Here is a 24,297-nt window from a genome sequence, read left to right on the forward strand (position 1 = left end):
TAGTAAATGATGCCCTGAGGTTTGGAGACCTAGTTCCAGCCATTGCTTAGCTAGACCCAGCATGTTCTAACGGGAAGAAACTTCAGGGATCAACTCGCACTGGACAAGCGACCTACTCTGGGTAACAAGGCTAGTTACCTAAGGAGACGTGTCCTGACCCCACGATCGAATTCTCTCTTCGTCAGTTACTATTATCATTTATATGTGAGGAGCATTAGGTATTTGCATAAGTATGTGAAAGGGTAATAGAAGCCTAAGCCTTCCCGTAGTATAAATTCTATTTCCTTATTTGCCAGTTACCGAATTTCGCACATAGGGGGCGCTCGACACACGCTGTGGTTTGAATGCCAAGGAAAGGTACAGTTGGGAAGGGGCTACTCTTAAGCCACACTTGTAGAGAAGTTTCCTTTTGGCCCAAACTCACGGCAGCACCTGGCAGGTGCTTTCCACTCCTGCCCACAGTGGCCAATGGGACAGAGCCTGAAATAAATATTTCTAGTTTCTGCGGTCAGCCAAAGACCAAAAAGCAGCTGTGTCTGCGGCTCAAACAATCCAGTGGAGGAGCATGGTACGTTTTAAAGCCTTCTGCTACCTAAAAATCCCTTTACCTCCAGAAACACGTGCATGTGTTCTTACATTTAGGGGACATTAGGAAGTAGAAGTCATGGAATTGCAGGTCAGATGCCAGGCAAGAGGGCCAGTTACTATGCTTATGGCTAGGCTCACCTCATCCTATATTGCTTGTTTTGGCTATCAAGAAGGAAAAATAGGGATGGGTGGGTGGGTCTCTCACACCTGGGCTTCCTCTTCTGAGGCTGTCACCTCCTCAAATTACTCAGATCTCAGATTAATGAGAAGACAAATTAAAGAGTAGGACACCATTCTACACCAGTCTCTTTAAGATTGTTCTCATACAAGATTTATTCCACAACACCCACCCACCCACCCCCAAGTCACAGTGGAGGACTAAGGAGATTCAGAGCAGGATCCCCCAGGTACAAGAAACACCTTCCAAAGATTTTGCTCTTTCTTCTCTCCCTCTTGCCAGTTCCCAAGGCCTGAAGCTATACGCACTCATGCACACACACAAAATCTCACTCCTTTCCCATACCTGTTTTTTCCACATCAGAGCTTACCTGTAAGAATGCAGGCTCTGAGAAGGGAAAAGGTGCCCAAAGTCTATTTGAGAACCCTTAAACAAGGGATGCCATTACCTCTAACTAACCTTCACATAAAGTGACTGAAAACAGACATCTAGCTCTTGTCCCTTCCTATTGTTAACTATTTTCATTTCCTGGCCTCCGTACCTTGTCCAACAACCAAGAGCAAAACACGATAGCAACACCCTGACTTGCAGCACATGAAAATGGGCTCTTTCCAACATCCCTCACCCAGGTATAGGGGTGTTGGGGGAGTGGTCCCTGAGGATCAGCAAAGGGTTAATACAGAGGAAAGAGTTTGGCTTGAGCTCTGAATGGGAAAGCAGAGATAGACTACGGACTGGCACAGGTTTAATTATCACTTTGTATTTTGTCTTACATGATTTTACTAGGGGCATCAGAATAGACCCCTTTCAGATGGGTCTATTCGGATTATGTATTTTTGCTAAGTGGGCTCATTCTTAAGGGGGAACCTGCCAGGGTAGAAAGTGGTTGAAAAATAAAAGCAGTAAAGCTGCTGAATAGAAAGAAAGAACAGCTGGTAGCAAGAGGAGCTGGTGGCTCCTGGGCTGAATGCCATGGAGCCATTTGTAAAGTGCTACTTTGCCATCCCCCAAGGAGTTATTGCTTCTCCAGAGGAGGAGCAGGGGAAGGAACAGGAACATAGAAATGGGTATATTGCTTTGCTCATTGCTCAGGCTGATGTTCAAATGGAGCCAGGGGTTAGCAGCACCATAGACAACTTGGCAGCTCCAGAGGCTTCAATAAGACCAGGAGATGTAGAGATACTCCCTGTACCTCCCAGTCATCTGACCCCTATGGCCCAAGGTGATGTAGAAGACGCCCATCCCTACATCATTTTCACATTTAAATTTCACAAGCAATATTTTGGAGCTCTGGGGGTCAGGCCTCAAGAAATAAGGATAGGCTGGGAGAGAGGGAGCAGGCCTGCTCTACAGAACCAAAGGACAAACTGGCTTCAAAATCAATAAACCAAATCATGGTTTAAGATTTAACAAAAGAGGAAGACAACACAACTCGTCCAGCTGTTGCCTGACTTTTAGGGTTCTAGGAAAGTGATGAAGGAAGGAGGTGACGGGTTCTTCTATCAGGTTAGGGCCCCTAAATGCCCATACCTAGAAGTCATATACCTTCAAAGGGGAACCAATACCCTGACTACTTTGTTCCCCAAAAGTACCATCTTGATGGAGAAAAGCCTCCCCTGGGGAACACACTCTAACTCCAATGTCTAAGCTCATAAATGGGTGTCCAGCTGGTAACAGGGGAGTGAGTATCCTCTTTAAGCAGGCCTCTAAGCATCAGCCAGGCCACCGAGTATACAGAAGTAATTCAGGGGCTAGGTTGTGGGATTTTCCCTTGCCCTCTTCACTTTTAAGTGGGATGGAGAGAAGAAGAAAAAAAACCTAAACCATAGTGCCCTCCAAAAGGAGTCTCTGCCTCAATGGTTCCTGGAACTGGCAGGGTCCATCTGATTCAGCTCCGACTGGTCAAGAAGTTCAAAGTCATCCCCCTCAGCATCAGTGTCCAGATCTGAACTGGGGGCTCGGAGGAAGCCTCTAGTTGCCCTCCGGGGAGGGAGACCAGAGGGGCCTGGCTGGGAGGCCCCTGACAGGGCCAGTTGGATCATGCCCTGGGAGACAAGGCTGGCAAAGTTGCTGGTGAGGTTGGATCCTGCAGGCAGGGCACCAAGCAGGAGCTCCGGCAGTACAGCTGCTTCCCGGCTAGCAGTGGGGGCCTGGGGCTCCTCAATCCCCAGTGGGGAACGACATATCAAGCTGGGCATCCCTATGCTGGTGTCGTCCTCATCATCCAGGCCAGCAGGATCCACATTAATGGAAGGGAAGTCTGGAAGATCTCTGGCAAAGGATTCCTCTGGATCACTGTGACCATCTAGGTCTGGGAGAAAAATGGATGTGTGAGACACTGTAGCCACCAGGCCCAATGAACAGCCAGCCCCACATAACCAGACATTTCCCATCTTGGATTTCTCAGGATGAAACAAAATCTGTAGGACTGTTCAACCTCTCCCTTCCATTTATTCCCTTCCGTTTATAGACTCAACCCACCCATGAGGCTAGAACCTGAGGCTATTGAGGGGCTGGGGGCTTCAGGGAGAACATCAGTGCCTTCCTGTCTGTAGGTAGACCTTAAGGCTGTTCTACTACCTGATCCATAAGCTCAGAAAACAGGAGAGGTGGGGCATCAGTATCCCCTCTGCCTGGGGAAGCTGAGAGGCAATAGTCAACTTAGCTGAAAGGTTCCCCTCACCTTCAGAGCCTTCCGTCAGAGGTGTTTGGCCCCTTGAAAGATTGAATGTGCCATTGTCTGTACAGGAGACCTCAGCATCTGAGTGTTCAGAGTCTGTGATGGCCAGTTCCCTGGCAACAGCATTATCATCCAGCTTAGGAAAAGAAAAGACCAACAAGCCTGAGGAGATGATGGTATTAGGAACCAGGTGCAGTCCCCAGGTATAGTTATACTAATTAGCTGGCCCTAACAGCTACCCCAGGGCCATCAGTGTAACCAGGTATGGATGGGAATGTTAAGTCAAAATCTTGCCCCCTTTTGGGCTGTTTTCCGTAGGAAAACTCATTTGTCAATCTCCATCTCTTGAGAATCACCTAGTCACTTATTCTTAAGCTTTTCACGTACTGCCCAGCTCTAAGAATAGACTGGGCTCTTTAAAAGATCATATTCCAGAGGTTTTACCATTATGGTAGGGGTTAAAAGGAAACATGGGATACCCACAGGAATGTAGATAAAGACCAAGAAGAATTCAATTCACCACAGCTAGAGTTTGTATATTTTGGAAATGAACACTTAGGTGTTTTAGTATCAAGGTTTAAAGAGATCTCAAAATATCAATGATGAGGTCCTGGCTCCTGCTCACTGGAGGCTCACCACTGTAAAGAAGAGAAACTAATTCAGAGATCTCCAAGATTCAGGGCCACTGCTCGAAGTTAATATCAAATCCATGAAAGAGATAACAAATTTTCAAATGACAGTGTGGAAGACACTAGGAGTTTTCAGTCTCCTGCAATGGAAATAAAAAAAAAAAAAAAAAAAAAAAAAAGCCCACAACAAAAAAACCATCAAACCTGGATGATGTCTCAAAAAAAAAAGGAGATATGGAAGAGGGTATGCTGTTTGATGCTGGCCATAGGCTAACAAATTGAAATTTATCTAGTTATAAAGTCATAATATAACACGAGCTTTTCTCTTTGTCACTGTTCTTGGTGCCAAGGGATGTTCCATGATGGGCTCTCTGAATCATGGGCTCTCAAAACCTGGTAACTACCTAAATGAGAGGTATCAGATGGTTAACAGGGAGCAAAAGAAAACTGGCCAGTGGAACAGGTTCCACTCTCAAGATACCTGAGGACAGAAGGCAGCAAGCTCCTCTTCGCTGTCACTGTGGTTGTCCATGGCCCGTTCTGAGTGTAAAGCTCTGCAGCGCACTATGTGGAAAGAGCAGATAGCCTTGACACCTTCCCTTGAGGGGAAAAAATAACCTTTTGGACTTCAAAGCATAAAACTAGAACACGAGAGGAAAAGCCACTCCCAGTGGCCCTGTGCCTACCTAACTGCATGAGCGTAGGGTTGCTGAGCCTCCACGGTGGGGTAGCTGGTAACACAGGCAAGAAGGTCTCTTCCAACTGGTCTCCCTCCACCAACCCCCCCTACCAGATTTGTCAACAACCTCAGGATCTGCTGGGGGTAGACCCAATGTCAAGGTGGTTAGTGAACACCATCTTGGAGCAAGGGAGACAGCCCACCTTGGTTAAATCAAGCTTTAGATGGCTGATTCTATTCAACTGGCTGACCCAGGGGAAGCTCGGTCTTGTGACCATGTGCAGGTCTCTCTGAAGGCCAGGGCTTAATGAAACACCTAACCTGACAAGACCACAGAAGAAAGGAAAAAACCTGAACCACTGACTTTCCTGTGTTAGATAAGCCTTCAGGCTAGTATGCTTCTGGCCTTTGGCCTAGAAGTTTTTATTTATTTATTTATTTTTGGCAGGTGAGTTGTTACACAGTCCTTAGCAGATTCCGCCTTCAATGGCCACTGTCCTGCTGTCTATACGAGCTAGCAGTTTTTAATCACCTTTGGAAGACAGCTTTCTGTGATGAAGAGGCCAGACTTTGGGGCTGAAAAGACCTGCCATTTACTAACTGGAAGCTTTGATTTCCTTAACTGTAAAAGAAGGATTAATACCATCCACTTCTCGAGGTTGTTGTAGAGGTCAAATAAGCAAGTTTATTTAGAGCAGCCAGAAGCATGCTTGGCACATGCAAAGTGCTTCATAAATAGCAGCTAACTCTAGGGATGTATTCGCGGCCTGCCTTTTATTCAGCTTGGTAGAACTGTTTTCAAATATGCTTAAAGTGGGAGAATCTAGAATTTCATGGGGAAATTTGGTAAGCCTGCACAGGTTTCCCTGGAATAAAATATCACTTTCACCTACTACCTTCCACCTCATGTGGAGAACCCCCTCCCACTTTCAACAACTTACTCAGTATGTTAGACCCTATAGGTTTCTTTTCTTCCCCAAACTGCCCAAGTGGAAGTAAGCCTTCCCAAGACACTTACGTTGTCTCTCTCTCTGCTTGGACATCATGTAGCCACGAACACTGAAGTCTAGCCGCTGCAGAGCTGGTTTCAGCCATACATATGCTCGATCCCACAGCCGGTGGTACATGGCAAGGGGCCACATCATGACAACGACAACTGAGAGCAGGAAATAATGGCAAAATGGAGGAGCTGCATGAAGCAATCTTTACTGTCCCTCTGTTATTGTGTCCTTAGGACCTGAATACTTCATGTGGAACAGTTCTGCTTAATTCTGCTGATCATCCTCACTAATCTCCCCTACTATACTAGAGGGGTTTTGAGGGCAGAGACTTCTGCAGCCACCCAAAGAGCCAAGAACAGGGCTCTGTGTCGCACAGACATTCAGGATATGCTGCTCACAGACCAAGTGCAAAACCAGGCAGTATAGTCATATTTGCCTGTGGATGTCACTGACTCATAAATGAGGCCAAACGGTAAAAAAGCCTCAGCAAGTACACAAAAAATCATGTGAGGTCCTGATATATCATTGCTACAGCCATAACTGAGCAGAGTACAAACCAAAAGGAAGTAAATAAATTTATAATGTGCCCCAGGTGGGGGAGTAGGGGAAAAGACCTGGGGGAAGAGTGCTCCAGGAGACGAGACACCCTAGTAAAGGATCCCCTAAGAGTTATGTTCTACTGTAATACAATACACTGACTCTAAAAAGTCCCTTAAATAGAACAGACTGTCCTTTATAGCCAGTAATACAGTATATACTAGTGGACCCTCATCAATTTCTAAAACTGACTTGCTAAGAAAAGTACTTTGTATGTGGGAAGCCTATTAGAGGTGAAAAGAAAGATCTTTGCATGATACTAACCAGGTCATGAAAAAAGAAAAAGCTAGAGAATCAAAATATAAAGGTCTCCCTAGACCCAGAGTTGGCTGTGGTTGGAAAAGCTATGGGTAGGGTCAGTGTATATATAGAGGTATATGCCATACTTACGCAATAAGTAGGACAGCAGGAGCCCAGGGATATAGCGGCCCAAGACAGCCAAAAAGGTCAGTGTCCCGCAGCTTAGTAAGCAGAACTGGGGGATTAGGAAAGAGTATTAAGTTTCTGCCACAGGACAGGGGCCTGGGATGGTGAAGGCTGAAACCTGATTGAAATGATTCTTTACAATCTCTAAATCAAGCACAGACATGTCAGAATAACAAATGCAGTCACTTTGCATCTAATAGTGATTCTGTTTGAGGGGGAAAGGTGGATGTCCGCTTCTATTCAAACTCCTTTTATGTGGCTAACCCCATAGGGCTGCACCGTTCATGATGGTTTGAATAGGACTTAGCCAAAATTTCTCTCTGAAAGCAGGTGTTGGGTTTTTAACTCAAAGTAAAAAAAATACATACAAGCAAGCTTGCTTTTTTTTTTTTTTTTTTTTACTTTTTATAGTTTTATTTATACAAGCAAGCATTCCTGCCCAGCTTGGGGCAAAAGATGGTCTAATTTAAGCGGCAAGCACACTAAATAAGGAGTTGTCAAACTCTTGCCTTAGTCCTAGTGGCTTGTCAGAAGCTTCCTCCTACAACAACTTCTTTTTTAATATAATTCCATTTTCGCTGGCTTTGTTGTTTCAAGTGAAAGAATAAGCCAGTAATTTTTTTTTTGAGGTACTAGGGGCTGGGGAATGAACCCAGGACCTCATATGTGGGAAGCCAGCACTCAACCACTGAGCCACATTGGCTTCACTGAGTTTTTTTTTTTAAGATTTATTTTTATTTATTTTGTGCCCCACCCCCCACCCCCACCCCCTTGTCTGCTCTCTGTGTCCATTCGCTGTGTGTTCTTCTGTGTCCACTTGCATTCTTATCAGTGGCACCAGGAATCTGTCTCTTTTTGTTGCATCATCTTGCTGCATCAGCTCTCCGTGTGTGAGGGGGCCACTCCTGGGCAGGCTGCGCCTTTTTTGTGCAGGGCGACTCTCCTTGCGGGAGCGCACTCCTTGCACATAGGGCTCCCCTACGTGGGGGACACCCCTGCATGGCACGGCACTCCTTGCACACATCAGTACTGCACGTGGGCCAGCTCACCACACACATCAGGAGGCCCTGGGTTTGAACCCTGAGCCTCCCATATGGTAGGTGGACACTTAAGTTGAGCCAAATCCATTTCTCTTCCCTGAATTTTTTTTTTCATTTTTTTTTTTTTCAGGAAGCACCAGGAACAGAACTTAGGACCTCCCATGTGGGAGGTGGGTGCTCAACCACTTGAGTCACATCTGTTCCGACAACTTCCTTTTGTCTCTATAAATATCACAGCCTTTTCTTTCTCAAATGAGGATTCATAGTAACTGGCCTGTTTCAGTTTAGCATAGACTGAACTGAGAGGCTAGAGATGAAAGTGAAAAAGGGAAAAGTCTTACCTTGCCTGGGTTTTGCTTTTTGAAAAGCAAAAGATTCCTTATGAAAATGGTCCCACTAACCCAGACTTCAGCTACATGGTAGCAGAGCTCAGGCACACTGAGCAACCGAGGATGCACAAAGCCCCAGCTATGGAAGAGAGAAAGGGGAGCTGTGAAAGGAAGGTGTTGAGGGCCTCCAATCTTGCTGTGTAGGCAGCTAATGCTTCTAGGTTTAAATAGGGGGCTGGGGAGTGGCTACTCCCAGGTGCTTTGGAGGTGAAGCATGACTTTCTTCTTGGCTCACCAGGTTGAAACTTGAATTTAGGGACTAGGAGGGCAAACTTGTTCTGACAACTCCACCCTATGAGCAAGCAGCCCAATCCACGTGTGTAAACCTGCCACCAGCTCCAAGGCCCTTTGTGTTTAGAAATATCTTCTTCCTTGCACTCACACCACTGCAATTCATTGTGATTCAATCTATGGATAAAAGTAAAGTAGTCTAACACCACTGCTGACGAGAAGGAGGCAATGGTAGATGTGCCCCTCAGAGAAAAAATAAATAAAACCAAAAGGAACCATAACAGAGAAAATTCCTTGGCTCAAATGTATGGGGGTGAATGAACTAAGAAATGAAAGCAGACACTGTAAGACACAAGAGGAATTTTTGGCTTGCTGATGACAGGAACCAATGTGTTTTCTGACCAGGAACTTTAGCCAGAGGACACAGAACACATTAAATGATCTGGCACAAAAGCGAGGAAACAAATGAAGTTATTAGTTGGCTATAAGTTTTCATGCTGGGGCTAAATAATGCAGTTAATTCCCCTGCCCTGGCATGTCAAATTACGTGGCACTGTAATACTGCTTTTTCAAAAACCTGTCTTGCAAATATCAAAGGATACTGGCCATTGCAATATATTGTTGCTTGAACATTAGGATTTGTTAAAATTATTATTTGGAACAGAACAGGCCTAAGGTTCTAACTTATACTTTGTGTCCAGAACATGGAGTTAACATGTAACAAGCATATTACAAGAGAATCAGAGCAACAAAAAGGGATTTAATTAGGTTCCATACCTCTCATTGTCTAGTTCGTCGGGTCTTGGCACTACAATATTAAAACAAACATCAGCATTAGTTGACAGGGAAAACTAAACATGAAAATGTTAGGCTGTTGGTCTGATGGTTCAAGTCTTAATAGGTTTGGAGAAAAGAAAACAGTAATAGTCAATAAAAAGGAAACACCAAGTTATACTGCCAGAATTACAGAGCTGCAGACTAGGGAATAATGGTTTATGCCTGCTTCATTTCTCCAAAGGGGAGTTTCAAATGGACCATTATGGCCCCTTCTAATTACTACAGCTAAAAGTCAAATTCTACAAGAGGAAAAATGGTTCATCCCACCCCTGAAGTATGTCAGGGTTGCTCATTTATATTGATGTAAGACAGGTTACAAAGGCATGTTATAACTACTCCAACCCTAGAAATTTGCCTATTCTCTTTAATAAGACACCCATTATCTTCCCTGAATGATGTAAAGTCTTTTGACATTCATCAGCCATAAGATAGGCTGGTGAACTACATGATTCTTTGAAGTCTCTGTGTGAAATAACATGGGAATGTATTTAAAAGTTGTACACTCTGGTTTGAATATCCTGCCAACACTTCAAAATTAACATGTCTAAAACCTACATCAATTTTCCTTGCTCTCACTCCTACCCAAATCAACTTCCTGCCTGACTCTATATATCTGCTAACTACAGTACTATTCCCCCATTCTCCCAGCTTTGAAATTCCAATGCCAGCTTTTATTCCTTATGCTTCTAACCCTATATCCAACCATTTATCTTTCTTCACGGCTCTCCAAGCCATCCATCATTTGTTTCCACCAACACCTTTCACTACTCACACAGATCCTGCCATAGTTTCCTAACAGTCTCTGATCCTTCCCCTTTTTCTCCTTCAGATGGCTCAGCAAAATGATGTCAGATTAACCTTTAATAACATCTCGGCATATAGCCCTAATTTAAAAATAAACAAACAACAACAAAAAAACTTCAGTGACCACCCATTACCTATGAAGATAAAGTATAAACCCCTAGCCTAACTTCAAGACCTCACAAAATCTAATTTCAACATATTTTCAGATTTATTCCTTAGCATTCCCTTTAATAAACCCTTCACTCCAGCCCAAATGATAAATTCCCTGCTCTCAGGAGACACTTTATAGCTTCTGGTTTCCTTACACTAATCAAGCTATTGGCCCCTCTAGAAAACACACTTGTCTCTCTACCTGTCCAAATCTTTTGCTTCTTTCAAGGTAGGGAACTTTCAAGGTAGGGCCCAAGATACATGACAAATATACTGATCACATACTACACTGTGACATGTCTAGTATTCTATAATTACCAGTTAACTTTTTAAATTTTGTGTCTTATGACCCAAAACACAATGTATGATCTTTAAAATAAGGAACTGCATTTTAGGGTACTTCATATAAGTCATAATGGCTTCCTTACCGCTTTGCAAATAGCAACTTTTTTTTTTTAATCCTGAGAGGTAAATCGATACTACCTGAGCAAAAATGTAATATCCAATGAGAAGAATTATTTAAAAACTTGAGGACTATTTATTTCTCAGGCCAATTTTAAGGGCAAGAATATTTCAGATGGTGGATACAGATTTCCGGAGCTTCATGGTAACAGAAAGGGCAAATCCAGCTCTAAGGAACTACAGATACGGCACAAGCCCCTCAAGTGCCTCCTAAAGCAAATAATTCAGATATCAAAAAGAAATGCCCCATCACAGACCCCCACAGTAAAGGTAAAAATTAATAAAGTCCATTTCCAGTTCAGATACACTAAACACTATTAAACTCACCTTTTATTTCAGGCCAGATTTTGTTTTTCCATTGATCTACACATACAATGATCATCAAGCTGAATGCAAGTAAAAATACAAGACGAAGGGATGTCAGGGCAAAGAACCTACAGAGAAGGAAAAAACAGAAGAAAGTTCATTATGCAACTAAGCTAATTTGAGAAAAGACCATATATATACTACTGGCTAAGTGGTAAATGACTTGAGTTCTAGTTTTCTGTTCTGACATTAACTAGTTACATCACCTTGGGTTAAATCACTGCAAATTTCTGCACCTTGATTACCTAAGGGGCAGGGATAATAATGAGCTTCTATAAAGGCAGAGGACTAAACCAAATAACCTTGTACAGCCATTTTCACTTTTAAAAATCTATGATTCCAAAAAGAACTTTATCCTGAGTAACAAGTTTTTATGATGAAAGTAAACATCTTTCTGCCAAATTAGAGCCAAGCGTAGGGCAACAAACTGATAAGAGATGCATTAGAAAGCATTTAATTCAATTACAGATCCTTTTACGGATGAAGGAACCAAGGCATAAAAAAGTAAAATGATTTAATCAGTCATATAGAAAGTTAGGAATGAAGCTAAAAAGCTAGTTCTTCTTATTTGAAGGAACCAAGCATATAATAACATTTCTGAACCATCAGGAAATCTGAACCTGACAGCACATCTGACCATTAATGGTAATTTAGGAATTACCATTAAGTTTTTTTTAATACGTGATGTTGTGATAGTTACAATTTTAAAAATCCTTATTTATTTATTTATTTATTTAAAAAGATTTATTTATTTATTTAATTTCCCCCCCTCCCCTGGTTGTCTGTTTTCGGTGTCTATTTGCTGCGTCTTGTTTCTTTGTCCGCTTCTGTTGTCGTCAGCGGCACGGGAAGTGTGGGCGGCGCCATTCCTGGGCAGGCTGCACTTTCTTTCGTGCTGGGCAGCTCTCCTCACGGGCGCACTCCTTGCGCGTGGGGCTCCCCACGCGGGGGACACTCTTGCGTGGCGCGGCACTCCTTGCGCGCATCAGCACTGCGCATGGGCCAGCCCCACACGGGTCAAGGAGGCCCGGGGTTTGAACCGCGGACCTCCCATATGGTAGACGGACGCCCTAACCACTGGGCCAAAGTCCGTTTCCCAATCCTTATTTTTTTAGATACACACTAAAATATTTACAGATGAAGCGATAAGACAACTAAGATTTGCTTCAAAGCAATACAGGTTGGCAAAGGAAAAGTGTTAAAACAGATAAGGTAACATTGATCATGAAGTCGATAATTGCCAAAGCTGTGTTACAGGTACATAGGAATCTTTTTTTTTTTTAAGATTTATTTATTTCTCTCCCCTTCCCCCCGCCTCCCGGCACCCCAGTTGTCTGCTCTCTGTGTCTATTTGCTGCATCTGCTTTGTCCGCTTCTGTTGTTGTCAGCGGCACGGGAATCTGTTTCTTTTTTTTTGTTGTGTCATCTTGTTGTCAGTTCTTTGTGTGTGAGGCACCATTCCTGGGCAGGCTGAACTTTCTTTCGCGCTAGGCAGCTCTCCTTACAGGGCGCACTCCTTGCACGTGGGGCTCACCTACATGAGGGACACCCCTGTGTGGCAGGGCACTCCTTGCGTGCATCAGCACTGCGCGTGGGCCAGCTCCACAAGGGTCAAGGAGGCCCGGGATTTGAACCGTGGACCTCCCATGTGGTAGATGGACGCCTTAACCACTGGGCCAAGTCTGCCACCAGGAATCTTTATTCATGCTATTCTCTCTACTTTTGGGTATGCTTAAAAGCCTTTATGATAAAATATTTTTAAGAAAACTAGATCTTATGACCCTTATACCACCCTAAAGCCTCTCCAATTCTAAGGTAGTGCCCAGCAGAGTGGTCTGTAGTCCAGTGCTGGCTTGCAAATAAATTTTACCAGTCTGTGGGGAAATGAGCATAGAACTTCAAAAAAAGCATTTAAAAGTTTTTCTAGAAATATGACCAAGTAATTTTGAATCTAATAATATAGGAATTGTATTTTCTTTTTTTGTCTTTTTAAATTTAATTTTTCTAGTAGCTTGTTTATATTGTATTTTACAAAATATTCAGGGAGTGGAGGTGGCTCAGGCAGTTGGGTACCTCCCTCCCACATGGGACGTCCCAAGTTCAGCTCCTGATACCTCCTAGAAAGAGAAGACCAGCATACAACAAACAGACACAGCACATGCAAACAACAAGGGGGTGGGGAGAAATACATAAATCTTAAAAAAAACAGGGGGAGGGGCAGATGTGGCTCAGGTGACTGGGCTCCCACCTATCACATGGGAGGTCCCTGGCTCGGATCCTGGTACCTCCTAAAGAAGAGAGTGAGCTGGCGTGACGGGTAGGCACAGTATGTTGCCACAACAAGAGACACAAAAAAAAAACATAATGAGAGACACAACAAAGCAGGGAGCAGAGGTTCCCAGTGCCTCCTTAAGAAGATAACTGACACAGCAAGATGACACAACAAGAGATGCGGGGAGGAAAAACATAAGAGACAGAACAAAGCAGGAAGAAGAGGTGGCTAAAGTGATTAGGCACCCTCCTCCCACATCAGAGGTCCTGAGTTTGGCTCCCGGGCGCCTCCTAAAGAAACAAAGAAGACAAAAAGATACAGCAAGTGCAAACAACAAGGGCGGTAGTGAGGAATAAATAAAATAAATCTTTAAAAAAAATGTATTGGTTGTAACAGATTTGGGGGGAAAGGGGGGAACAACATTAGTCCTTCACCACAGTTGGGTTGAGAAGCATGTTCTAAGATACAGAGGTAAGCCATATGCATCACCAGAAAGGTGATACAGCAGGGCAATAAGGCATAGCTTTTAAAATTAGACTGGCCTGATTTTGATTCCCTGTACAACCAACTGTTTATTAGTCTATGACCTTGAATAAGTTAGTTCAACCTCTTTAAGTATCAGTTTTCTCATTTATAATGCAATGTTAACAATAACAAGTCTTACAGGATTGCTTGTGGGTATTAGAAACAATATACCTGCACTTAACCAACTATAAAATATCATACAAAAAAGCCAAGAAGTAAAATTTACACAGAATACCTAACTTAGCATATAGTTCTATTCAATTTTACAATACAATAGTGCTATTAGCTATTATTCTAGCAACTTATCAAACAGGGTAAAGATGACCACAGGTTGGCTATAAATTACTCTAGAATATCTTTTTTTTTTTAAAGACTTATCTATTTATTTTAAATTTCTCTTCCTCCCCCCCCCAGTTGTCTGCTCTCTGTGTTCATTCGCTGTGTGTTCTTCTGTGACCACTTCCACCCTTATTAGCAGCACAGGGAATCTGTGTTTCTTTCTGTTGCGTCATCTTGTTGTGTCAGCTCTCTGTGTGTGCGGCACCATTCTTGGGCAGGCTGTACTTTCTTTTGTGCTGGGCAGCTCTCCTTACGGGGTGTACTCCTTGCACGTGGGGCTCCCCTATGCACGGGACACCCCTGCATGGCAGGGCACTCCTTGTGCGCATCATCACTGCGCACAGGCCAGCTCCACACGGGTCAAGGAGGACCAGGGTTTGAACTACAGACCTCACATGTGGTAAGCAGACGCCCTATCCATTCAGCCAAGTCCGCTTCCTGTAGAATGACTTCTCTTAATGCAACACATGACCTAATGTCATGACATAATCACAGAACAATACTAAGAGTATAATTTCTGGGGTGCAAAAGTGGCTTAAGTAGTTGAGCACTTGCTTCCCCCATAAGGTCCCAGGTTCGGTTCCTGATGCCTCCAAAAAACAAACAACAAGCAAACAAATGAAAAAACCAACTCAGGGGAGCCAATATGGCTCAGGTTGAGTGCCGGCTTCCCACATACAAGGTCCCAGGTTCAATCGCCAGCCCTGGTACCTCAAAATAAAAAAAAAAAAACAACAAAAAAACATAATTCCTATTATATTAAAAAACACACACAAGGGAAACGGACTTTGGCCCAGTGGTTAGGGCGTCCGTCTACCACATGGGAGGTCCGCGGTTCAAGCCCCGGGCCTCCTTGACCTGTGTGGAAGCTGGCCATGCGCAGTGCTGATGCGCGCAAGGAGTGCCGTGCAACGCAAGGGTGTCCCCCGCGTGGGGGAGCCCCACGCGCAAGGAGTGCGCCCTGTGAGGAAAGCCGCCCAGCGTGAAAAGAAAGAGCAGCCTGCCCAGGAATGGCGCCGCCCACACTTCCCGTGCCGCTGACGACAACAGAAGTGGACAAAGCAACAAGACGCAGCAAATAGACACCAAGAACAGACAACCGGGGGAGGGGGGGAATTAAATAAATAAATAAATCTTTAAAAAAAAAAAAAAAAAAAAACACACACAAGAGGTAGGTGTAGTTCAGTGGTTGAGCACCTACTTCCCATGTATGAGGTCCTGGGTTCAATCCCTGCTACCTCCAAAAACAAAAACAAACCCACAGTATGTGTATATATAAATACGTAGGAATTGGCAGAGACATTTTTTGTGCTTTTCCACTAAACATGAATTCATGTTTTATAATAAACTTTTTAAAACTATGCATAGAATGAGGAATGGAAAGAAATAAGAGGAACTCAGAAATCCAGTCACAAGTGACCTTTTTCCAATTATTCCCACTTCACCACTTAAAAGGAAACTGTAATTATATATGAGATTAAAGAATGAAAGCAGCTTAACAGAAATAAGCCTCTAGAGCTGTCCAAGGTCATTAATCTTCTCTCAAAAGCCAGTTCCTCATCCCAATAAACAAGCAAATTTAACAAGGCCAAGGATAAGGGCTCTGGAGTTTCTTGTTCCCTATGTCCCAGCAGCATGTGACATGACTGCTGTTTTCTCCAGAGTACTTGGTAAGGGCTCTCTAAGGAGGCAATCTTTACCATCTCCCCCTTCCTACAGAGTGATTAGTAACACACACATAAACCAAGGAAGGGGAAGGATATTAAGCTCTCTAAAGAAAGGCTGTTTTCCAAAGATGATGGCAATAAAAATATTGTTTCTCCAAGACCTGGAGTTTTTAAAAATAGCCTGTTACAGCCCTCTTCTTCCACGCTCATAAGCTATGCTTCAACTCAATACAACAGTCATCGAGTGCCTATGATATGCTGAGCCTTGTGGCTAAGCAGTACAGACACAGAAAAAGTTTAAGATATGACCTTACTCTCAAGTGTATTTGTATGTGTTTACAATGTAACATGTCAAGGTAAAATTAACAAAGAAGAGGACATCCAAACTGAGATTTGAAATATAAATGGTAAGAAATCAGGACAAAGGGTACGGGGGAGAAGGAGAGGACATTCAGATAGGGAGAATGTAGAGGTAGTGTAATATATTTAAGGAACTATAAGTAGTTTGATAGAACTGAAACTTAAAGAACAGAGGAAGGAGATGAGTAAGAGGCAGGAATCACATCATGAAGACCCCTTTCTGACAAAGGGATTTGATCCAGCAGATGACAGCATGCCAGTAAAGAATTTTAAGACAGGTGTTATTTTCTGAGTAATGAAGACAAAAACTGACCATTTTCTTGAACAAGATTAGCCATGGTCCATAAATCAATGTTCAGCCCAGTTAGAAATGGTTATTATGTAGTATTCTAAATAGACAGGGACTTCAAAGGAAGAATTTTTCTGTGTGAAATAACATTTCTTGAGAAAATAGCTTCTTCCAAATAGACAAAAATTTAACTAATGAAAGATCATGTGAAAACACTAATGTTAACCCCTCCAAGGTAACTAGACAATTAATAATATTAATGTTCCCTTAGGAGTGTGACTATCAAATATACAATAATATGGTCAAGTGTGTTCCTCTTTTCCTTCCAGCCCTAAATACTAAATAAAAAGGGAATTTCAATCTCAGATTGGTGTGTTTGGGATATACTGAGATCACATCATCCTTGTCATTTTATGGAGGTAACCTGGAAGTGGACCTGTAAAAAAATTCTGCAACTATGTGGAGACAAGACATAATTGAAGACAAAGTACTCTTGAGATTGGTATAGGTCAGAGATGGAAGTAAAACAAAGGAGGATTTTTCTGGGTTAGTTTAGTACTACAGTGTCTACTTATACAGGCCAAGAAATTCATAAGTAGATATATCAGTATAGAAGTTTCACAAGACCACATGCAAAACATTTTTCAGTTAGCAAAAATAACTCTGGGGAAGCAGACGTGGCTCAACTGATAGAGTGCCCGCCTACCATATGGAGGGTCCAGGGTTCAGTACCCAGGGCCTCCTTACCTGTGTGGTAAGCTGGCCCACACGCAGTGCTGCCGCGTGCAAGGAATGCCCTGCCACACAGGGGCGCCCCCACGTAGGGGAGCCCTATGTGCAATGAATGCCCCTGCAAGGAGAACCGCCCCCCAAGTGGGAAAAAAAAAAAAGTGCAGCCTGCCCAGGAGTGGTGCCACATACATAGAGCTGATGCGGCAACATGATGCAACAAAAAAGAAATGCAGTTTCCCAGTGCCACCTGACATGCAGTGGACACAGAAGAACACACAGTGAACAGATACAGAGGGCAGACAAGAGAGGGGAAGGGGAGAGAAATAAATAAAATAAATCTTAAAAAAAAAAAACTCTGAATGCTGTCAATTCTTAACATTCACATGTGAATTATTCAACTTAGCGGCTGCCATATCCCATTACTGTTCCTACTCATTGTAGGCTCATGATCTACATTTTTCTTAATGGTATTGATCTTTCTGATTTGTGAAAGCAAGTATGTTTACTGGAGAAAATTAAGGAATCATAATAATTAAAGAAAAGATACTAGAATGTCACTATCTATAAAATAAGTCTTGCCAAAAAAAATTTTTTTGAACCTGAATCTGATCAAGCATCTAGATCCAACTACCAATTTACAGGAAATACAGAATACAGGGGAAGATGTTAAACCATGGGAACACAATCAGCAAATCCAGTCTGTGGGAAACTTTATAACACAAACTGCTTTCATCATCAAATAAACTGCAAGGGCAAAGAAGATGGACAGGGAACCTACAGAGTAAAAGAGTTGTAAAATACGGAGTAATCAGTAGCAATATGTGGACTTCATTTGGATCCTGATTCAAATAAACTATTTTTTAAAAGACCAACATTTATGACTTTTATAAGAAAACTGGAAATTTGAAAACTGACTAGAATCAATTTTTTACATGTGATAATGGTAGTAGTATGTTAAAAAATCTTTATTCTTCAGATATACACTGAAATATCTGGAAGTTGCCTCAAAATAATAAAGGAAGAGGAAGAAGAGATGGGGTACAGAAGAAACACAATTGGCCATGAGTTGAAATTTTCAAAGCTGGGTACATGATATTATATAATATTCTGTCTACTTATACATGTGTTTAAATTCCCCATATTAAAAAGTTTAAAATTTACCACCTACATACATGGACAAAAAATAAAGGCTATTCCCTTCATTTTAAAAAGAGTTCACATATATATATATAAACATCATAGAAGAACATAGCATATCTGCACTTCATTCTTCACTTAATACATAGACAGTTTTCCCATATTACCAAAAAAAGCATTTAAAACTTCTAAAATGATTGCATCATGTGTATGTGTGTGTGTATAGGTACCATTAGTCTTTTAAACCTTTCCCTAGTTGGAATTTTAAATGGTTCCAATTTTTTATGCAATAAAGCTGAAATATACATCACTGACATGAATCTTTGTCTTTACCAATAACTGACTACTTTCAGCGGAATAACTGGTCAAAAGGTATGAACTTCTTTTAAAATAGCTTTATTGATTGTAATCACATACCATAAATTAGCCCTTTAAGCTAATTCAACAGTTTTTAGTATGTTTGTAGAGTCATGTAACCATCATTACTACCTAATTTTAGAACATGTTCATCAACCCAAAAAGAAACCTGTACCCATTAGTGATTATTCCCCATTCCTCCTGGGTCAATGAAAAGAGTAAGTTTTTGAGTATTTTAATACATGTTGCCAAACTGCTTTCCAGAAAGGTATGTTATGTTCCTATCAGCAGTATTAAAAAAAAAGAAAAGCCAGTGTTTTTCATATCGTCCCCGGAATTAAAATTTATCATTTTTAAAATTTAAGCAGAGGGGAGCAGATATAGCTAGTGGTTGAGTACCTGCTTCCCATGTATGAGGGCCCAGGTTCAATCCCCAGTACATCCTAAAAAAATAATAAAACAATTGAAATTGGAATTGGATGTGGCTCAAGCAATTGAGCTCCTGCCTACCACAGGGGAGGTTCCAGTGCCTCTTGAAAGAACGAAAACAAACAACGGGCAAAACAAATGAAAAAACCAACTTATGAAAGCCAAGAGTGCCAGCTTCCCACATTCGAGGTCCCAGAATCAATCCCTGGGCCCTGGTACCTAAAAAAAAAAAAAAAGTAACTCATTGCCATTTACATTGCAAATTTTTTTATTACTTGTGAGAGTGAAATTTTATACATGCATTTGATTATTTGCATTTTTTTTCTTTTATAAACTGTCCATCCCCTTTGTTGGGAGCTAAAATCCAATTTAATTATCAGTCTAAATCAAATCTCTTGGTCTATCAATCTGGTGTCCAGAAAGATCATGAAAAAATTCCAGAACCAAATATAGTCTTCTTGAGGTTAACTATACCATGGATCTTATTAGTACAGGAAGTTAGAGTTTGCCATACAATATAAACAAAGTATGACCACATGTCTATTTCCAATCAAAGATACAATCTCTAGATTCTTTTCTTGGTATAGAGTAAGCTTGTCTCAAAGATACTTCAGAAGAAAGCATTCCATCCTACAGGGACAGAAAGCCCATTATTGTTCAGCACTTGCAGATGTCATGTTAATAAGCTAGTTACAGTTAAATTATAAGGAAAAATTAACCTACCCTACATCATGCAGTGAAAGTTGTTGTCTGCACAAAACCAGAAATGAAACCCATTGGTTGCTAACATATGCTAATAGTAAGAACGCACACAGCCTTACAATTAGGACAGATAAAAACTGAAGGCAAGAGAGGCAAAGTCAACCAGGGTATACTTGAGAATCTTCTTGGCCGCCAAAAGCAGCAGAACCCTCCAAAGATTCATCAGAAATATCTGCTCAACAGATTTCACCTGATGTATACATTTAAAACAAAATAAAACAAACATCTCAACTTAAGTGGGCCTCTTCTACTGTTTTACTCAAATTCTAACCTTTTAAATCAGAATTGCTGTATACCTTTAATCACTTCTCTGGTCATTTTTTTGTTTTGTTTTTGCGCACGTGTTTTTTTGTTGTTCATTTTTTTGGGGGGGCGGGCAGGAGATAAACACCTTTTTTTCATCTGTGAAACAACAGATTCCATAATAGCCCCCAGGAGCAAAGTATGATTAACTTAGACTAATGACTGTAAAAGCAGATGCCAACAAAGATCTCAATAAAGAATTAGCTTGTGAGTTGATCTGAATCAATATCCCAAAAGAAGTGGATGTGGCTCCTGTCTACCATATGGGAGGTCCAGGGTTCGATTTCCAGTAAGCTGTCCCAAGTGGAGAGCTGGCCCATGTGGAGTGCTGGCCTGCACAGCAAGCTGGTCTGAGAGGAGTGCTGGCTAATGCAGAAGTGCTGGCCCATGCAGTAAGCTGGCCTGTGCGGAGAGCTGGCACAGCAAGATGACACAACAAAAAGAGACACAGAGGAGAAACAATAAGAGACTCAGCAGACCAAGTAGCTGAGGTGGCACAAGGGTTTGAGTGCTTCTCTCCCACTCCAGAAAATCCCAGGATCGATTCCCAGTGCTGCCTAAAGACAAGCAGACACAGAGAAGAACACACAGCGAATGGACAGAGAGAAGACAATGAGGGGGTGGGTAATAAATAAATCTTTTTTTTTTTTAAATGGAGAGGAAGGGAGCAGACTAGCTTAGTGGTTGAGTGCCTGCTTCCCATGTTCAATCACCCATACCTCCTAAAAAAAAAATTTAGGTGAGTGGGTGTAGCGCAGAGGTTGAGTGCCGGCTTCCCGTAGTACCCACCCCTCAAAAAAAAACTGGGAGAGGAGTGCAATAGTCATGTTGCCCTGCTTGAACCATGGGTGTGGCTGGAGTTCACATACATTTCCAGAGCTCCTTTACTCTTTCCTGACCCCTACAGTATGAGTTAAACCAAACAGCTAACTGAACCTGTTCTTTTCTGATCCTGTCAGGATATAATCTTGCTGACTCTTAGCTTCAAATCACTCATTTACAGAAAGGGTCACTGCTAATGAAAATACAAGCTATTAGAAGGAAAAGCCTGACATTATTATTATCCTCAAGATAATAACATGTCAGGGAAGAGAAGCCATCTAGGCTGGAAGATCTCTGGTATGGGCACCATGGTTTCTCTGGAATCTGGAAAAAAAAAAAAAAGCCTTGAAATATTACAAGGGCAGGGTATCTCCATTTATATCTATCTTTTATGTTTTCCTTTTTTAAAAAAAACAAGAAGATATAAAAGGACACATTCACAGGTTCAGAAAAAATATGACTGAGAATACTGAACACTGAAAGTTGAGTTACCTACGTGCATTCAAACAATTTTTTATACTCCTATCTAGACTTCTAAAACCTCAAATGTATAAAATATCTCAATTAATGAAGTACCATTATTCAAAACAAATGAAAGAAAATCTCTAACCTCCCTTTCCTAAATATTTAAGACTAAAGACTCAAGAGTCACTCTTTGCCACCCCTAAGTGAAATGTCAATGTGTATATTATCCAATATGACACTACTGGAATGTGAAGTCTAACTTTGATTTTGAACCTCCAACTACCCTCCAAGGAAGCTCATTTCCCAAAACTAACAATTCTGTGAATTCCAATGACAGACCACCTTAAGTTCTGAGGCCCTACCATCAGCTCAGTCATTCTATAACCCTTCTCAGGTATGAGACCGCTCCATAATTGGCCTCCTTCCCATAGCGTATCTGACTGCTCTTTGCAGTCTGAAGTCACATCCTCATTTTGCTATATCTCACCCCACCTACTTAGAGTGTGATGGGAATGTAACAAGAGTTAACTGTGTTCTGGAAACACAGCAGGCAAACTACCAGGAAATACCACAGATAAAGAACAAGCACAATGCTTTAAGAAACCCAGAGTACAAAAGGGGGTTCTAAGTGAGATTCTAAACATAGAATTAGTAATATATAATATACACGTAAAATAGTAATATTACCTATCAGTAAACCTAAAAATTGCTGGGGTCCAGTAAATTAAAGCTAACTGTAATATTTAAAGACATGTCCTAGTCAGAGCAGCACTTTTTGTATAGACCTTAACCCTGCATTCTGTCTGCTTCACAAAACTCTCTCAGGTAATGGGCAATTAGACAGGCCCTTCCTCAAAAACAAGAATGCCACCAACTGATTTGCATTTTTTAAATATCTTGGATTAAAATTCATGTAAATTCTGATAAAAAGTTTTTGTGTAACCAGCTAGTCATACTTTGATACAAAAGGTTTAATGAGAATCAACTTGCTTTCGTCCTAGGGGTATCAAACCAAATGAAGTTTTGACTAGATGTGTTTGGGTTAGGGGTTGGAATGAGGGAGGGTGGAAAGAAAGGAAGAAAAGGTCATTTTGGAAAACATCCCTGAATGAGGTGCTATGGTGAGGGGCTTTCGACAGAGCGCAATAGGAGGGAAATAGGTACATGGGGATCAAGAAGCACTACCAGAAAATAAGAGAAGAATGCAGTAGTATGAAAAGATTATCATGAAATTTGCTAAAGACTCTGGAAGCAACAAATGCCAGAGACTGCTTGTGACACCTTAACCTAGGTTTTCTTCGAACAGAGAGGATTAACTTATTAGCTGAACACTGTATCTTCCTATCCATTAATCTGGAATTATTTGTTCTGCTCCAGCTCACCAAATATCTTCCAGAAAAAGCATAACAAATGTTTTGTTTTTTAAGAGCAAGAATTTTGAGAGGAAGTCTGTTTTTTTAGAGAAAAAAAACAAACTTTGTTCTAGTTCAGGATAATCCAGAATAGGTTTATCTCATTCAAATTTAGAAGGGCCCAATATGTCTGTCCCATTTGAATTTGACCAGTAATAGTTCATCAGTTATGAATAAATAAAAACTATTTTTGACAGATCCTATTTAGTCCTGAAGTCGCTTTAGGCGATGACAAGTAACAGCAGTTTAATTTTCACAGAGCATGCCACACACAGATTCTTAAAGCATAGTTATAGTGCCACTTTTCCAGTTGAGGTAAATTCATAGACATTTTTTCTAATCCTCAATTTCCTTGCCTATAATCCGTGACCAAAGATGTCTCTCTAATTCTTTGGGTCAGGGAGGAGGTGCAGTAATAAATGGCTTTGAAACGGGTGAAATTTTACAACCATTACTTCATAACTGTTCTTAAAAAGCTTGTAATATTCTTTCAAGTTTCAGCTTTGGAGGCTCTTAATTGACGCTCAGACTTCACAAATTTCCTTGACTGGAAGAGAGGAAACCTAATCATGCTAATTCAGATCGCTCAAACTTTTGCTTTTTATTCCACCTACGGATAGCTTTGCAAGACCATACGTCTCTATGACAACAATAATTACCAAAACCTCTGGAGAGAGTCTTAAAACTACACTTCAGTAGACAAAAGAAGGAAGATGATGGCCTTAAGGGGACTGAACTTTCTCTAGCTAAAAAAAAAAAGGCGCTTTCGACCACCGTGAACAGCTCAAGATGTTACCAGAAGTCCTGCCAGATGTCCAGGGCAGGGCGGCCGGGAGCAGGTAAAGCAGGGAAGACAGCTGGAAGGCCCAGGGAAGAACTGGGGTGCCGAAGCCCGGAAGCGGGATAAGGTGAAAGGAGGTGAGGCAAAATTAGGCAGGTACAAGAAGAAGTCAGTGCAGCGAAAAAACAGGAGAGGCGGGAGGTACAACTCTAAAGAAACCTGGCGAATTCGCGACTCGGAGCGTTTCCGACCGTCCAGTTCTCTCACCAGAATGCCGCGTTCAGCACCAGGCACCACAGGGCACTCCTGGCCGGTCGCTCCCATACTAGGGCTGCCTGCACCCGGCTCAGTAGAGGCTCGTAAGGCCCCAGCACCTCCACCAGCGCCCGTTGCGCCGCCTCAACCTGCTGGTCCCGCTCCCAGGAGCCTGACATAGTGCGGCGACCCCGGAAAGTCGGTCCCAAACCCGGGCCTGGGGCCGCGGCCAGCCCCTCAGCCTCCGCCATATCCCCCATGCAGCCACAACATCCGGGGCCGTACGGCCCGACGGTCACAATAACACCAACTGCGCAAGCGCGCGATTAGGCG

General features: G+C 42.1%; 1 protein-coding gene across 1 annotated transcript; it reads right to left on the bottom strand.

Moving 5' to 3' along the window:
- Positions 1–896: 896 nt before the first annotated feature.
- Positions 897–24,276, bottom strand: RETREG3 (reticulophagy regulator family member 3). Its single transcript, XM_058284289.2, has 9 exons — positions 23,977–24,276; positions 11,019–11,125; positions 9,216–9,246; positions 8,160–8,286; positions 6,743–6,827; positions 5,773–5,910; positions 4,557–4,639; positions 3,450–3,582; positions 897–3,077 (listed from the first exon to the last, which is right to left on the bottom strand). Exons 1-9 carry the CDS (start codon positions 24,222–24,224, stop codon positions 2,620–2,622), a joined length of 1,410 nt encoding a protein of 469 aa, XP_058140272.1. The 5' UTR covers positions 24,225–24,276; the 3' UTR covers positions 897–2,619.
- Between the last annotated feature and the right edge of the window lie 21 nt (positions 24,277–24,297).

The sequence above is a fragment of the Dasypus novemcinctus genome, chromosome 21 (genome assembly GCF_030445035.2).
Source record: "Dasypus novemcinctus isolate mDasNov1 chromosome 21, mDasNov1.1.hap2, whole genome shotgun sequence".
Lineage (NCBI taxonomy): Eukaryota > Metazoa > Chordata > Mammalia > Cingulata > Dasypodidae > Dasypus > Dasypus novemcinctus.

What these genes read in the sequence shown, in the direction of transcription:
- RETREG3 (XM_058284289.2), bottom strand. Translation starts at nt 24,224, where the DNA reads ATGGGGGATATGGCGGAGGCTGAGGGGCTGGCCGCGGCCCCAGGCCCG. An exon ending in AAAAGCAAAACCCAGGCAAG is followed by an intron (nt 6,828 to 8,159) that starts GTAAGACTTTTC and finishes CTAATCCCCCAG; the next exon opens with TTCTGCTTACTAAGCTGCGG. An exon ending in CCTGCTGTCCTACTTATTGC is followed by an intron (nt 5,911 to 6,742) that starts GTAAGTATGGCA and finishes TCCTGCTCTCAG; the next exon opens with TTGTCGTTGTCATGATGTGG.